The sequence below is a fragment of the Pecten maximus genome, chromosome 9 (assembly GCF_902652985.1).
Source record: "Pecten maximus chromosome 9, xPecMax1.1, whole genome shotgun sequence".
Lineage (NCBI taxonomy): Eukaryota > Metazoa > Mollusca > Bivalvia > Pectinida > Pectinidae > Pecten > Pecten maximus.
In genome coordinates, this window is record NC_047023.1 from 45,232,707 (window position 1) to 45,251,019 (window position 18,313).

At 37.2% G+C, this 18,313-nt stretch overlaps 1 protein-coding gene across 1 annotated transcript in view; it reads left to right on the top strand.

The window, feature by feature from the left end:
• Positions 1-16,618, top strand: part of LOC117333844 (ubiquilin-1-like) — a 32,521-nt gene extending 15,903 nt beyond the window's left edge. Inside the window, exons 8-15 of the mRNA XM_033893260.1 lie at positions 103-235; positions 1,342-1,473; positions 2,626-2,765; positions 3,634-3,717; positions 6,013-6,128; positions 7,119-7,359; positions 8,061-8,145; positions 9,237-16,618. Of these exons, the coding sequence (XP_033749151.1) occupies positions 103-235; positions 1,342-1,473; positions 2,626-2,765; positions 3,634-3,717; positions 6,013-6,128; positions 7,119-7,359; positions 8,061-8,145; positions 9,237-9,295 (990 nt within the window). The 3' untranslated portion in view covers positions 9,296-16,618. The remainder of the gene's footprint in view (positions 1-102; positions 236-1,341; positions 1,474-2,625; positions 2,766-3,633; positions 3,718-6,012; positions 6,129-7,118; positions 7,360-8,060; positions 8,146-9,236) is intronic.
• Positions 16,619-18,313: the final 1,695 nt, after the last annotated feature.

An 18,313-nucleotide genomic window follows, 5' to 3' on the forward strand; every position in this document is an offset into this window, starting at 1 on the left:
TCAGGTACATGTTATGTAACATTACCACATCAGTTACATGTTAAAGAGGCTGGAACCCAATACTGATATTTTTGTCTGTACATATGTTTTATTCTTTCACAGAGTATTCCCGGTGGTTTTAATGCTCTACAGAGGATGTACCACGACATTCAGGAGCCAATGATGAATGCAGCACAGGAAGGCTTTGGGAGCAGGAATCCCTTCGCTTCCCTCGTCCCCGGGGAATCATCAGGAGGTAGCTTATCAGATATAAATATTGGTTTGGGTGAGGGTGTCCTTGGTGGAATAGGGAAATAACGGTGTCATTGGTGGAATAGGGAATATGGGTGTCCTTGGTGGAATAGGGAATATGGGTGTCCTTGGTGGAATAGGGAATATGGGTGTCATTGGCATCTTAACACAGTCAGTAGGTAGTAAACATTACAACTATCTGTCCTTCCCTCTGTTATAATCAGATATCGGTACATTGGGGACAAAATTCAAGGTGATCAGTTCATATTTATATTTGTGACATATTTTACAATTTTAGTCTCTAATTGTGACTTGGGTAAGGAACATCCAGATCTATGGTGTATTTATACCTTTACTCCCTGCTTTTATGTACAAGTTTCTGCTGGACAAGATTTGCATATAGCTCTCTGTCATGTTATATGACGTCATGATGCATGATAGAATACATAATGTCACAATTTGTGAGCAGTTGACTAGGGCTTCAATGAATTCTGAGAGAGATTGAGCTGCCTTGGTATATTTTGCTATAAAATATAATAAACAGAATATGTAACAATATCTTCAGTAATACCAAATATGTTTCACTCGTGCTACATACACACTCGTGAAAAAATATCAAAATATTAACCACACTCATGACATATATTTGGTATTACTGAAGACACTGTAAGATATCCTTTATATATTCTATACAGAGGAATAACTTTTGTTTATTTTTGGGGCCGATTTTTGCTTGTAATTACTGTGTAAACTTGTTTCTATTTATTGTTGCAATAAGAACAGTAACCGTTGATTAAAACTGCTGAACTTATATTTATTTTACAGTTAAAGCTGCTGAGTTTATATTTATTTTACAGTTAAAACCGTGAGTTTATATTTATTTTACAGTTAAACCTGCTGAGTTTATATTTATTTTACAGTTAAAGCTGCTGAGTTTATATTTATTTTACAGTTAAAACCATGAGTTTATATTTATTTTACAGTTAAAACTGCTGAACTTATATTTATTTTACAGTTAAAGCTGCTGAGTTTATATTTATTTTACAGTTAAAACCGTGAGTTTATATTTATTTTACAGTTAAAACTGCTGAGTTTATATTTATTTTACAGCTAATGCAGATGGTCAACAAGGCAGAGAAAACACACAACCATTGCCAAATCCTTGGGCACCCCAGTCTCCCAGTGCAACAACTACCGCATCAGGAACCACAGGCACCTCTAACACCACAACGCCCTCTAGGGGTAAGTCATAGAAAATTGTGCAGAGATGGGTGGAAAATGGAGATGACTGATGCTTTTCTTGTAAGGGCTGTGCCAAAATTATCCTTGTGGGACGGGTTAGAGGCAATTTTTCAAAGACTCTACCACCCATCAAATATTAAAACTTATTTTAAATTTAATTTAGTACAATTATATGGTATCATTGGTCTAGAAAATGGGACATAACCCCCCCATCACCCATCAATTTATAATGTCTCCCACCCCTCCTGGCCATATCAAAGTGGTGATGGCATTCCTATGAAATGACTTGTGAGTGTTCAATTAGAGAACAAAATAACATTCAGCCTTTTATTCACCATTATAATGATCATGTACATCTAAAATATCCAAAGCTACAGCAAACCCTTATTGATGTGTGTGGTGTGTTAGGATACATCGATCTACTTACATGGTTTACACGATTAGGGATATTAGAGGGCGGGGAGTGGGATAATGTAATATGGTTTACACATTTAGGGATATTAGAGGGCGGGGAGTGGGATAATGTAACATGGTTTACACAATTAGGGATATTAGAGGGCGGGGAGTGGGATAATGTACATGGTTTACACGATTAGGGACATTAGAGGGCGGGGAGTGGGATAATGTAACATGGTTTACACGATTAGGGACATTAGAGGGCGGGGAGTGGGATAATGTAACATGGTTTACACGATTAGGGATATTAGAGGGCGGGGAGTGGGATAATGTAACATGGTTTACACGATTAGGGATATTAGAGGGCGGGGAGTGGGATAATGTAACATGGTTTACACGATTAGGGACATTAGAGGGCGGGGAGTGGGATAATGTAACATGGTTTACACGATTAGGGACATTAGAGGGCGGGGAGTGGGATAATGTAACATGGTTTACACGATTAGGGATATTAGAGGGCGGGGAGTGGGATAATGTAACATGGTTTACACGATTAGGGACATTAGAGGGCGGGGAGTGGGATAATGTTACAGTCCTCTTCACATTCAGAAGTCAGATCTAGGTATCGGTTATTTTTTTGGATCAACACATTTATGTCAAGTCTTTGTTTTTGATAGAAACTCACCTGACTGACTACTGTATTATTAGATATTTGTTTATAAGATTTCAGTTGATTTTGACACTATTTTACTATAGGAATGTTTGAGACACCAGGGATGCAGAGTCTGATGCAGCAGATGACTCAGAACCCACAGTTAATAGAAAACATGTTACAGGCACCTTACATGCAGTCCATGATGGAGAGTATGGCTGCCAACCCAGACATGGCACAACAGGTAAGTCACGCAAAACACAGATCAGGGATATTATTACATTTGATTCTTCATATTCACTGAAAATCCACTAGCTAGTACACTTTGAGTCTGCAACATTATGACAAGTACACTCTAAGTCTGCAACATTATTACAGAGATAATCCATAATTTCAGCTGCACATGTTATAGATATTTTACCTTTATGAACAGTACATTGTACTCAATACAAAAATAAATTCTGTCTGTTTAGAGCTAAGAAGTCCACATCAGCATTCTATCTGGAGTTATTCTAAATTAAGATGTTTGTGTGGTGTTGGTGGGTTTTTTACGGAGGCCCCACCATTGATGTTTGTGTGGTGTTGGTGGGTTTTTTACGGAGGCCCCACCATTGATGTTTGTGTGGTGTTGGTGGGTTTTTTACGGAGGCCCCACCATTCCTCGACATCAAATAATAAAACTAATTAAATGTAAGAAATGATGAAAAGTTCTGGATGTCATCCCACCACTGATGTCATGCTTATGCAGCTGCCACTGTGACCAGAGCAGTGCATCTGCCACACTGTCTGGGGCAGTACAGCTGCCACTGTGACCGGAGCAGAACAGCTGCCACTGTGACCGGAGCAGTACAGCTGCCACTGTGACCGGAGCAGTACAGCTGCCACTGTGACCGGAGCAGTACAGCTGCCACTGTGACCGGAGCAGTACAGCTGCCACTGTGACCGGAGCAGTACAGCTGCCACTGTGACCGGAGCAGTACAGCTGCCACTGTGACCGGAGCAGTACAGCTGCCACTGTGACTGGAGAAGACCTTAATGCATGTTTTAAGGGTCAGGTTTATAATGAAGATTATAATTTGTAAGTTTGCTGATAGTTGTATTATACATATCAGATGCTGAGTGCCCACCCTATGTTGGCTGGTAATCCCCAACTCCAGGAGCAGATGAGACAACACATGCCAGCCATGATGCAACAGGTTTGTATGAACGTTACAATTTTTAGGTGCTGTAGTACACAGCAACCTATAGCTATGCTCATCGACTTTCATTGAGAACAAATTCATTTGGAACTTTGGGGGAATCAAACTATCGCTTATTTCTATGATAAATTCCAGATGAGTTCAGTTATTCTTCCCTAAAAAATACCAACAACCCACTAGACAATCTATCTTTTTCCACTAAGTATTTGTTTGTTTTTTTCAATAATATGATTCACACTTTCGTATGTTTGGAGACATCTGCTTAAGATAAATTAAAGAAAAACAATTTATTAACAAATGATTACGCTTGCTGCTTGGTATGTGCGAGGGGAAGTAACTCATACACGCTCTAGTTGATGCGAAATTGGAAAGTCATCTCGAGCTCGTGGGTTAATAAAAATGGCCCTCAGCCGTCCAATACTGGTTTTAATCTTGGATTTTCTAATTTGCAATCAATAAGTAAAATCTCCGAATTTTTCTACAGTTGGTACTTAAATGAAAGTAGAATACTTCTGATTGGCTCTGACGTCATTTCCAAGAAATAGGCCTGTGAAAATGGCCGTGCTGGTTGAATTGATTATGAAGTGAAACCTAACTTTAGCTTATTTCCATAGATTCTGATAGCAATAGAGGTTGCATGGTTTAAATCAGTTGATATTGAAATTCTTGTACAATGTATATAACATGAATGTATGATTCAACAAGTCACTGGAACTGATAAGGTAACAATCAATTTCCTAGTCTCTTCTAAAAAAAGTTGTCAAATATCTAATCATGATACAGACCAATTTAAATATGGAGAGAAAAAACCCAGTAAATTGAGTACAATTTAAAAACTTGAGAACCATAATATACTATACTTGTTGCTTTTCTCCATTATTCCGATCCCTCATGCACAGCACCTATATGAATGTCCTTGGCAGTTTGATTGTATCTCTAAAAACCAGCATTGAATTACTTTACCTGTCCTTTGTCTATCTGCTTTTCATTTGATATGGAAATTATTAAAATAGCAAACTTGCATCACATCATCTTGATTACATGAAGCTTTTTTGTGGAATGGATAGGTGTGGGGGATTGAAATGAGTTATCGTGATTTCTCAAATAGAGGATTCCATATCAAAGAAGTAATCAGCACATCCAGATATAATCTCCTGCTTTGATATACACTGCCATCCATAAAAAAAACTTTTTCTTTAATGTTAATTTCTCCGTGAAAATGACAAGTTATAATGAAAATGACCTAGCTCGTTAAAGTTTCAGGGAGGGTCAAGGGAGGGACCTATTTTCCAAGATATTCAAGGAATGCATAAAAAATCTATGCATTATTAAAAATTTTGTTATTCTGAGAAAATATGCTCTCAATTCAACAAAATTTCTAAATAGACATAGCATTGGGAAAATGTTGGATTTTGAGGAACATCACTAACTGTATTGATCAGAGATTATAATACTAAGTTACTTGATGAAATGAAAGAAAGTTGAAATCTGCAAGCTACGAAAGTGAAGTTGTTCAGTTTGTTGAATAAATGTCGGTTTTGTAATATTTTTAGCCCACCATCATCAGATGGTAGGCTATTCAAATCACCCTGTGTCCGTGGTCCGTGCTCCGTCCGTCCGTCCGTCCGTCCGTTTGTCTGTAGACGCATTTCGTCCGGACAACTCCTCCTAAACTGATGGGCCGATTCCAATGAAACTTCACACAAATATAGAGGAGCATGTGTAGATGTGCATGCCACTTTCTTTTTCTCAAAATTATGGTTGCTATGGCAACTGGTCACTATAAACAGGTTTTCCGATAAGAACCATAACTTTAAGTTTGTCTGGACAACTCCTAAACTGAAGGGCCGATTTCAATGAAACTTCACACAAATATAGAGGACCCTGTGTAGATGTGCATGTCACTTTCTTTTTTCTCAAAATTATGGTTGCTATGGCAACTGGTCACTAAAACAGGTTTTCCGATAAGAACCATAACTTTTAAGATTGTCCGGACAACTCCTTCTAAACTGAAGGGCCGATTTCAATGAAACTTAACTCAAATATAGAGAACCATGTGTAGATGTGCATCTCACTTTCTTTTTCTCAAAATTATGGTTGCTATGGCAACTGGTCACTATATCACTGGGTTATCTTAGTTAGCCTCTAATTAACAGTTCCAGTTCACCATTGACTCATGCCAATTGCGGGGGTATTAGTCAGCCATCCTGGCGACAGTTCTAGTTCTACTCAAGATTTGGTGAATCATAAACGAAGTCTTTATGTATAATAATATGACATTGTTCAATTCAGATGCAGAATCCCGACATACAGAGGGTGATGACCAATCCACGGGCATTGGAGGCCATGATGCAAGTACAGTCAGGCCTTCAGCAGCTACAAAGTGAGGCTCCTGGCCTCTTCCCTCAGTAAGTGTACACAGTAGTAACAAAGCAAGGCTCCCGGCCTCTTCCCTCAGTAAGTGTACACAGTAGTAACTGAGGCTCCCGGCCTCTTCCCTCAGTAAGTGTATACAGTAGTAACTGAGGCTCCTGGCCTCTTCCCTCAGTAAGTGTACACAGTAGTAACAAAGCAAGGCTCCCGGCCTCTTCCCTCAGTAAGTGTATACAGTAGTAACAAAGCAAGGCTCCCGGCCTCTTCCCTCAGTAAGTGTATACAGTAGTAACTGAGGCTCCCGGCCTCTTCCCTCAGTAAGTGTATACAGTAGTAACTGAGGCTCCCGGCCTCTTCCCTCAGTAAGTGTATACAGTAGTAACTGAGGCTCCCGGCCTCTTCCCTCAGTAAGTGTACACAGTAGTAACTGAGGCTCCCGGCCTCTTCCCTCAGTAAGTGTACACAGTAGTAACTGAGGCTCCTGGCCTTTTCCCTCATAAAATGTTTACATAAGTTACTAACTGAGGCTCTCTTAATGTTGACTAAAGATGGTTCCATCACAGCCTAAAGTCATTGAATGGATAAATGTTGACTAAAGATGGTTCCATCACAGCCTTAAGTCACTGAATGGATAAATGTTGACTAAAGATGGTTCCATCACAGCCTTAAGTCACTGAATGGATAAATGTTGACTAAAGATGGTTCCATCACAGCCTAAAGTCACTGAATGGATAAATGTTGACTAAAGATGGTTCCATCACAGCCTAAAGTCACTGAATGGATAAATGTTGACTAAAGATGGTTCCATCACAGCCTTAAGTCACTGAATGGATAAATGTTGACTAAAGATGGTTCCATCACAGCCTAAAGTCACTGAATGGATAAATGTTGGCTAAAGATGGTTCCTTGCATCCTAAAGTCACATTTCAGCATGTAGAAAAAGAGCTTATTTGGTTGTCTATAAAGATGTTTGTTGACAGTTTTTGTTTGTTTATTACAGAGTTGACAATATTGTTATATTACAGATTGAATCCTTCAATGGCTCTTGGTGTACCCACTACCTCTGTAACTCCTGGCACGACTGACTCTCCAGGTACCCCCTCTTCACCCTCAGCGGACTCCACCGCCTCCACCACCGCCTCCACCACTACCACTACGACAGCGACGGGGACCACACCCTCCACGGGGACCACACCCGCAGCCAGCCAAGAACAACTCACCAATCTCATGTCACACATGATGCAGATGATGTCACAAGGCAATATTGTAAGTCATCGTCACGATGATAGAGCAATATTGTAAGTCATCGTCACGACGATAGAGCATTGTTGGAAGTCATGTTATTATCTTAACCCAAATTATAGCCTTGACCAGTTTACCTTTGTGTATCACACAGAGAAAACATCTGTTCATCTCATACCCTTTTAGGAAAGTTTGTCCTTTATAACATACTCCCGATAAATGTTTATACCTTTCTGAATTCCTAATAAGGAAAGTAACATGTTTAGTGCCCTAGGAATATTAAGAAATGTTTGCATTAATATGAATTGTCTTTGATTGATGAGAAAAATGTGTTTTAAAATACTGACAAATAGCTGTGTCTGAATCTAGTTTAACTGCATCAAAACATCTTTGTTGAATATTTAAAGTTTTTAGGTCACCTGAGTTGAAGTCAAATAGGCTAAAATCTTTAAATGACTTCTTCTTGATAACAAAGAGGCCCAGAGACCTGATATTTGGTTTGTAGAATGCTGGGATGAAGGGCTACAATTTTGTTCAAATGAATGACTTTGTCCTTTATTCAAGATCGGGAGGGGGGGGGGGGTTATATATGCTAAAATTGAGGACTTGAACACCTCAGGTTGCCGTTAAGGCCCATGGGCCTCTTGTTATGAAAAGTTATTGTTTAAGATTTAAAGTATTTACATTTTGAGAAAATAAAACTAATGTCAAAATTGTGTTTTCAGAACCAGCCACCTGAACAGAGATACGCATCAGAGCTAGATCAGTTAGCCATGATGGGTTTTGTTGATCGAGAGGCTAACATTCGAGGTGAGATTTCTGCTGCTGCTTACAAATCCAAGGAAACCCCAATAATATCTACCTGATCACCTGTTAATTCAAATACAACTAATAAAACATGATTCTGTAACTCAGAACATCTGTCTGATATAGACAGAGACCATAGCTTTCCATTACAACCTCCATTCACACTTGCCATACAACAGAAGATGTAAATACCAAATCATTGAAACTCTACATTAAGGCCGTTTTTTGCTTTAGTATAGCAGAACTGGAAAATGATTGGAATTCTTCTAATTATACCACTGTGTACCTGGACACCAGTAGGGAGTCACATTCCACAGATCATGATAAGTCTGTCTCTTGGTTTGGTTACTGGTTTTCTATCACTTTTCAGATGTCAATAATAGGTGTCAGGCTATGTAGTTTGTGTTATAGGTGTGTCAGGCTATGTAGTTTGTGTAATAGGTGTGTCAGGCTATGTAGTTTGTGTAATAGGTGTGTTGGGCTATGTAGTTTGTGTAATAGGTGTGTCTGGCTATGTAGTTTGTGTAATAGGTGTGTCTGTCTATGTAGTTTGTGTAATAGGTGTGTCAGGCTAGGTAGTTTGTGTAATAGGTGTGTCTGGCTTTGTAGTTTGTGTAATAGGTGTGTCAGGCTAGGTAGTTTGTGTAATAGGTGTGTCTGGCTATGTAGGTTATGTAATAGGTGTGTCTGGCTATGTAGGTTATGTAATAGGTGTGTCGGGCTATGTAGTTTGTGTAATAGGTGTGTCTGGCTATGTAGTTTGTGTAATAGGTGTGTCAGGCTATGTAGTTTGTGTAATAGGTGTGTCTGGCTATGTAGTTTGTGTAATAGGTGTGTCAGGCTATGTAGTTTGTGTAATAGGTGTGTCAGGCTATGTAGTTTATGTAATAGGTGTGTCAGGCTATGTAGTTTGTGTAATAGGTGTGTCTGGCTATGTAGTTTGTGTAATAGGTGTGTCAGGCTATGTAGTTTGTGTAATAGGTGTGTCTGGCTATGTAGTTTGTCTTATAGGTGTCGGGCTAAAAACATTCCGTGCTCTTTTACTCGCGTCATTTGAAGTGAGCTATTACCTATGTTCTGTTTCTGTGTTCCAGCGTTACAAGCTACGTTAGGAGATGTGAATGCGGCAGTCGAGAGATTACTGCAACGATGATAGTGACTAAAAATCGGAAAGAGACTTAAGTGATTTGTGACAGACACAACATACCTGGTTACTAACAAAGTGGTACCCGGAATCACCTTGGAAGGATGGTGGTCTGACCTCTACTACAGCAGTCCCAGGAATTACTGTTTAACACTTTCATTAAATGGTTGGAATGGCTGAACAAAATTCATACAGAAATATCATGGTTAAACCTTGTTGTGGAATGGGAACTTTGCAACGATTGTTTGTAGATGAAGACCTAATGTTATGTTTTAGTCTACGATTGTTTGTAGATGAAGACCTAATGTTATGTTTTAGTCTACGATTGTTTGTAGATGAAGACCTAATGTTATGTTTTAGTCTACGATTGTTTCTAGATGAAGACCTAATGTTATGTTATAGTCTACGATTGTTTGTAGATGAAGACCTAATGTTATGTTTTAGTCTACGATTGTTTGTAGATGAAGACCTTATGTTATGTTTTAGTCTACGATTGTTTGTAGATGAAGACCTAATGTTATGTTTTAGTCTACGATTAATTGTAGATGAAGACCTTATGTTATGTTTTAGTCTACGATTGTTTCTAGATGAAGACCTAATGTTATGTTATAGTCTACGATTGTTTGTAGATGAAGACCTAATGTTATGTTTTAGTCTACGATTGTTTCTAGATGAAGACCTAATGTTATGTTTTAGTCTACGATTGTTTCTAGATGAAGACCTAATGTTATGTTATAGTCTACGATTGTTTGTAGATGAAGACCTAATGTTATGTTTTAGTCTATGATTGTTTGTAGATGAAGACCTAATGTTATAGTTTGTTTGGAATGATTCCTTGATATATTATTCACTCCTAGGTCAGCCATTGCAACCACTTATTAAAGTAAATGAAAGAGGTCTACATTTTCTACCTTGAAATAACTTCATTATTCATTGTCTTTTTCTTAGCTACGAGATTCCGTGTTTTATGAGAACAACATTTTATAGAGTTAGAAATTCTTTAGCAACAAAAGGTGTTCAAAAACTTCTCTTTTTTTTTCAAAATTAACTTTCATTATTCATTGAAAATATTCATTTGGAGCCTGGTTAAAAGAAAGCTTTCTAGATACTCTTTTGTTTCTTAAGTGATATCTTTGCAATCTTTCAGAAAAAATTTCCATGGTTATTAACTCCTTGGTGTGGCATCTGTCCATCTTCTTCTCAATAACCAAGAGGCTCAGGTAGTTGATATTAGGCCTGTAGCATGCTGCAGTGAAGGGCTACCAAGTTTGTTCAAATAGTTAACCTTGACATACATTCAAGGTCACAGAGATCAAATAGGCAAAAATCTTTAAACGATGATTTCCCATATAGCCTGTAGACTCCAAGACCTGATATTAGACCAATAGTGTGCTGGAATGAAGGACATTTATTAACATGAATAAAGCTAGCCTTCTCTGATATTTGAATAAAGTGGTAATCATACTGTGCAGAAGTGACCTAATTCAACTGCAAAGTTGCTGTAGAACTAGGTGAGCGATACAGGCCCATTGAGCCTCTTGTTTTATTAATAGAGTGAAATATTGGTACTAAAAGTTAAACCTCTGAATACTGTACACATTTGAAATCTTTCTTTTTCTTTAAATTCTTTGCTTTTTTTTTTTTTTTTTTGCAATTTTAGGTAAAAAGACACCAGTGTACACTGACCGTGTCTTTGCCATATTCATAAAATAAATATTGAATACCACAAAATCTAACAAAAAATAGTTCAGCTGACCACACAGAAACATAGAAGATAAGCTCAATACAAATACCTGTAATTGGTGTTACACACGGACTGGTAGTAAATTACCAACCATTAAGATAATGAGTAGGTCGGTGAATTGTGAGTATTCATGTATTCCATCTATTATTTATATAATTTGAAATATTCTGAACACTTTCGTACCTGGTTTCAAATAATTTAGATTTTTTTTGTTGTATAAACTTTCAAGGGTACCTCGTATATACAAATATAAGTTAAATTTGATTTGTTTATTTGTTATTTTATACCAGCTTTGGAAACGACTCCCAACAACTATTGTATATATATATCCACAGTATTTTTAGGTTACCTGCCACCTATTCTAATCGCCTTTTGTCCGTCGTCCGTCATGTGTTGTCCGTCCATAAAAAAATATTTACATTTTCAACTTCTTCTCCAAAACCGCTTAACCAAATTCAATGATATTTAGAAGGAAGCTTCTACGGCCAAAGGTCAAACAAAATTGTGAATAATATAGTCCCCACCCCCAGGGGCCTTAGGTGCAGGGTTAAAAAGGGGGAAATTGACTAAAATTTCAAAAACCTTCTTCTCAACTCCCAGGTACTGTAGATTAAGAATCAAATACTCTTCACAGATAAAAAAGGTCTAAAGGTTCTTTAGCAAAATTGTGAATTTTATGACCTTGATGTCTTACATTTGCCCTTGGGAAAGGGGTAAACTTTTCTATAGTTCATATGGGGAAGTCTCTATTTGGCAATCATTTGTTTAATTTTTATTGGAATTAATTCTAACTTTGTTAATATTATCAGCATGGGATGACAGCTTGATGGCATTCAAATGTAGGGCCTGACTGACCCCCAGGACTTATGGGCGGGGCAAAAAAAGGGTCAAATTAAAGGAAATATTTCAAAACTTGGGTGACCGTTAAGGCCCATGGGCCTCTTGTTCCTATTTTACATTTATTAGTTTGTTTTTTTAAGAATAGTGTTTTGCTAATATTTCTGATATATTGATGTGATCATTCATCAGAAAACCTTATTTTCAACTTATTAAAACTGAAGACAATCACAGTTACCTGTGGACAGTCAGGTGTTATGTGTGATAACAGTCGGCTGTTATGTGTGATAACAGTCAGTGTTATGTGTGGTAACAGTCGGGTGTTACGTTCGATAACAGTCGGGTGTTATGTGTGATAACAGTCAGTGTTATGTGTGATAACAGTCGGGTGTTACGTTCGATAACAGTCAGGTGTTATGTGTGATAACAGTCGGGTGTTACGTTCGATAACAGTCGGTTGTTATGTGTGATAACAGTCAATGTTATGTGTGATAACAGTCGGTTGTTATGTGTGATAACAGTCAGTTGTTATTTGAGATAACAGTCGGGTGTTACACCTGATAACAGTCGGTTGTTACGTGTGATAACAGTCGGTTGTTACGTGTGATAACGGTCGGTTGTTACGTGTGATAACAGTCGGGTGTTATGTGTGATAACAGTCGGTTGTTACGTATGATAACAGTCGGGTGTTATGTGTGATAACAGTCGGGTGTTATGTGTGATAACAGTCGGTTGTTATGTGTGATAACAGTCGGGTGTTATGTGTGATAACAGTCGGTTGTTACGTATGATAACAGTCGGTTGTTATGTGTGATAACAGTCGGTTGTTACGTATGATAACAGTCGGGTGTTATGTGTGATAACAGTCGGTTGTTACGTGTGATAACAGTCAGTTGTTACGTGTGATAACAGTCGGTTGTTACGTGTGATAACAGTCGATTGTTACGTGCGATGATAACAGTCAGGTGTTACTTGTGATAATTAGCATGTCCTGTTGTGAACACATGTACTTAATTTATAATCACAATTTCACTATAGCCTGGAAAACCACACAGATGAAAGTACACTACAAACTTGGGTTGTGATTTTGTCCTCCACAGGCTGGTGTATAATTCTGGTATTCGTATGAAATATATATCTCGACTTCTCAAGATTAGATTCTATTGTATATTTTTGTCCAATTTGTAAATATCCTGTAAGACAAGTGATATCAGGTAGAGGGAGAGGTCTTATATAGCACACAAAAGCTTGTTGCTCAATGCCAATTTAATTTGTTTATTCAATGAAATCTGTGTGAAATGAAATTTCTCAAAAGGTCCTACCTGTATTTGAATCTGGCATCCTTCTGTAACAAAGAAGATTGACAAGTTTGTCATTGGTTTTGGCACATTTAATGGACAATATATTAACTGCAGGAATTGATGCAGTAAGTGATTTGTTACAAAATGAATCGGACTCTCATATTAACACTTCATGATAGTGAATTTAATTCCATCAATTGAATTTAAAATTTTATAAGGGGACAGCTGATGTAGGATCTGTTGCCATAGTTGATAACACTTAAGGAATATGGTGGTGTCACTGTATCCTAACCAGTGTACCAATAGAAATCCAGATGGAAGCATTTCTTTGTGCAAGTGCTATGGTATCACATTGCAGAATGTTTTAGGTTTAATATATTAAAGAAACTTTAATAGCATATTTTGTTCAGAAACCTCTGGAAGTTTTGGTGTTTGGTAAATAAGAACAGAATTTAGAAAAAGCCATTAATTTTCCTCTTGTGATGTTACATTTCTGGGGTAGTGGGTTGTAGTTTTCTCCTGGAGACTTGTTCACACTCTGGATAAGTCGTCCGGTATTTTCTCTCATCCTGTACATCTTCAGAAATTCTTTAAGATCGATTCATTCGTTGGAAAAGTGGTGGTGTATTTTTTTCTATTTTTAAAATTATTTTTTTTAGCTCAAGTTTTTAATTGTAATGTAAATCAGACAGCATGTATATAGAATTCAGTCACTTTTTGTGTGGAAAATAATTTACATATTTCCATACTGCTCCACTCCACATTTTTGTGCCTGCTACCAGTAGTGACATTTCAGTTACAGGAACAATTATAATATATTAAAGTTGCTAATTAAAAGAAATAAAACATGATATCTTCAACCTTTCTCTGCTTTGCATTTGTGAATACAAAGTGTATGTCACAAACTTGCATGTATTTTTAAACCCACCAAAATTTGGCAAAGTATTATGGTATGGCATTGTCCCACCATCCATCATCTGTATCTAAGACTAAACTAGGTAGGCATTCTAATCATAGTAAGTATATGTCCGTAGTCCTTGGTGGCATTTTGACAATTTGAAAAAAAAAAAAAAAAAAATTACACCCTTTGTTTAGCTTAGCACTTTGACATTTCCGGATCTGTCAGTTTCAGACCGATCTTTAACTTGTATCGCTTTATAATCATACTATGTAGTTATTTTCCAGAGAAACAATTCCCTTGAACGATTTTAAAAAGAGTTATTGCCCTTTGTTGAAACTTCAGGGGTTGGGGAGGGAGTGGATTTGTTACAATGACAATACTGGTTGTAATAGTTTCTTAGAAGTATTGAAGTGTTTTGATTGAACAATTCTTCTTACATTTCCATATCTTACCAGTTTAAATTTTGATTAAAGGATAATAATGTCACTTATAGTATTTGGTGAGTCACTATGGTATTTTGTGAGTCACTATGGTATTTTGTGAGTTACCATGGTAATTTTGTGAGTCACTATGGTATTTGGTGAGTCACTATGGTATTTGATGAATTACTATGGTATTTTGTGAGTTACCATGGTATTTTGTGAGTCACTATGGTATTTGGTGAGTCACTATGGTATTTGACAAATTACTATGGTGTTTGGTAAGTCACTATGGTATTTGGTGAGTCACTATGGTAGTTGATGAATTACTATGGTATTTGGTGAGTCACTATGGTAGTTGATGAATTACTATGGTATTTGACGAATTACTATAGTATTTGGTGAGTCACTATGGTATTTGGTGAGTCACTATGTGGTGGGCACATACTGTTCTGTCCCAAGGTACTCATCTTTATGTTGTGTTAAATTTGTTTGTAACTGATACTTGTGTTCATTTATATCTGTTCCTGTAATACTAGTAGTTCTCTTGATAAAGTCTTTCTGTTTGGAGTTCACTGAACAGTACAAAGAAAGCATATCTCTTGGGTTGGGACTTACTGTGTCCTCTTGGTCATGTTTTCTCATTTGAAATGTGTAGAATGTGCCAGGTACAAACCAAGGTGTTTCTGTGGTGCAGACTTTTAAGACATGATAAGGGTATGCAGTCATTTTGAGAAATTGTAGAGTGTATGAAGGATTAAAAGATGTGCCATGGAGTTGTTAATGCCATGATTGTGAATTACTGTGTAGACATGATGATGGCTTTACAAACTGTACAGTAATCAGGTCATTTTATTTTTTAACTACTCCACACGTTTGTTTTCGTAGTGACAATATTTTGTAATCAGTACTGCAGAAAATATTATTTGCTTTTGAATTAGTGAAGGAAAAAATCATGCCGAATTTTCATAAAACTAAATCAAATTTATTTTGAATCATTTCTCCTCCAAGTGTGATGGTTTATTTTTTGATATTATCTGCATATCTTATAGAAATTGAGTAAGTGTGCCAATCACTCAACCCCAGGACATCATTAATGAAAGACAGCCATATACAAATTGATGCGATATTTTTATATTTGTTTGCTTGAACATTGTGTTAAGATTTTCCATGTTAGACTTGAAATCCTAAAATCAGTCAGTGTAGACAGGTCTACTTCATTTTAATACCTTGCCTTCTAGTTTTTAAAATCTTGTTCAGAATTGATTTTTCCCCTCATTCAGTAAATTATGTCCGAACCATAAAGCATGTCCAGTGTATGGAGTTATTATTGAAAGTGAAGGGAAAGTCAAATGACTTGACACATTTCTATCACAGACTATTGGTTTGTGTACAGATTAATACAGATTTTTCCGGCTCAATGACTTTTCTTGTGGCACATCTCGTACACAGCATCAGAAATAAGTTTTAATGTGGGCCAGTAGGTACAGAAAAACTAATATCTACTTTATCTACAGGGCATTACCTGTACCTATCTGACAATTTATTCCTGGTAATGAGTCTACACATCTGTGCTGCATTACGATATAAATGCCAACAAGTACTATAATTCCATGTCCTTGTAGTAATGAGTCCACACATCTGTGCTGCATTACGATATAAATGCCAACAAGTACTATAATTCCATGTCCTTGTAGTAAGCCCACCTCCAGCTTTGAGTCAAGGTGTTGGCTCGTTACCAGTACAGTATGGACATTACTTTAAGTAAGATATAAAACTATCTCATTTAAAAGTGCTGCTTTGTGTAAAACAGTTGTTTATTTTAAATATTGAACTTTAAGTAGAAAATTTATGATATTTTTGTTTGTTTGAAAGCTCAGTGTTAATCAGTTCAGGTTTCCAGAGAACTTACTGGGAGATACAGTCTAACTATATTCTATAAGTCATTTAATCTTGTGTATTTAAGAATCGCCTTGTAAATCAACCAGTTGACAACTTTCTCTACTTGTTGACTCCGTAATTTGTCATCCATGGTTTTCATCTTTGTAACCTTGGTCAGCTTATTCTAGAAATTCAATGCATGTTTTGTTATACATGTGACAGTGATGATAAATCAACACATCGTAAATATATTGTGTTTGTGTTTTTTGTTAATCAAATTTTTATCGGTCATCAGATTCACAACAAAATGTTTGTCCAGATCATACGTGTAGGTAGATTTTTAGGTCACCTGAGACAAAGTCTCAAGTGACCTATTCTAATTCCCTTTCGTCACCTGAGACAAAGTCTCAAGTGACCTATTCTAATTCCCTTTTGTCGGTCGTCGTCCGTCCGTAAACAATTTACATTTTTGACTTCTTCTCCAAAACCCCTAAACCAAATTCAATGAAATTTGGCAGGAAGCAGCTATGGCTAAAGGTCAACCAAAATTGTAAATTATATGGTCCCCACCCCCAAGGGGCCTGAGGGGCGGGGCTAAAAAGGATGAAATTGACTTAAGCTTCAAAAATCTTCTTCTCTACTCTCAGGTATGGTGGAATCAAACACTCTTCATAGATGGAAGGGTCTTAAGGTGCTTTACCAAAATTGTAAATTTCATGACCCAGGGGTCTCACGTTTGCCCCTGGGGAGGGGGTAAACTTTACTATAGTTTATATAGGGAAATCACATTTTTGACTATAATTTGTTGGATTTCTATTGGAATTCATTAAAACTTGGTTAACATTATCAGCATAGGATGACAGTTTGATGGTATACACATGTTGGCACTGACTGACCCCCAGGGGCTGATGGGTGGGGCTAAAAAGGGTCAAATTGACTAAAACTTCAAAAATCTTCTTTACTCTCAGATATGGTGGAATCAAACACTCTTCATAGATGGAAGAGTCTTAAGGTGCTTTGCCAAAATTGTGAATTTCCTGACCCTGGGGTCTCACGTTTGCCCTGGGGAGGGGGTAAACTTTACTATAGTTTATACAGGGAAATCTCATTTTTGACTATTATTTGTTTGATTTCTATTGGAATTCATTCTAATTTGGTTAGCATTTTCAGCTTGGGTTTGTGGATGGCAGTTTGATGGTATGCACATGTTGGCCCTGACTGACCCCCAGGGGCTGATGGGCGGGGCTAAAAAGGGTCAAATTGACTGAAATTTAAAAAATTTCTTTTTAAGACCCAATTAAGATAGAATCAAATACTCTTCATAGTTGGAAGGGTCTTATGGTGCTTTACTAATGTTATGAATTTCATGACCCTGGGGTCACAAGTTTGCCCCTGGGGAGGGGGTAAATTTTACTATAGTTTATATAGGGAAATCACATTTTTGACTATTATTTGTTTGATTTCTATTGGAATTCATTCTAAATTTGTTAACATTATCAGCATTGGATGACAGCTTAATGGTATACACCTGTTGGCCCTGACTGACCCCTAGGGGCTGATGGGTGGGCTTAAAAGGGTCAATTAGATTAACTGAAATACTTCAAATCTCAGATGACCGTTAAGGCCCATGGGCCTCTTGTTTGTTTTATTTCTATTGGAATTCATTCTAATTTGGTAAACATTGTCAGCATGGGATGACAGTTTGATGGCATGCACATGTTGGCCCTGACTGACCCCCAGGGGCTGATGGGAGGGGCTAAAAATGGCCAAATTGACTGAAATTTCAAAAATCTTCTTTTCAAGACCCAAATAAGGTAGAATCAAATAATCTTCATAGGTGGAAGAGCCTTATGTTGCTTTACTAAATTTATGAATTTCATGACCCTGGGGTCACAAGTTTGCCCCTGTGGATGGAGTAAATTTTACTATGCAGTGATTTTTTTG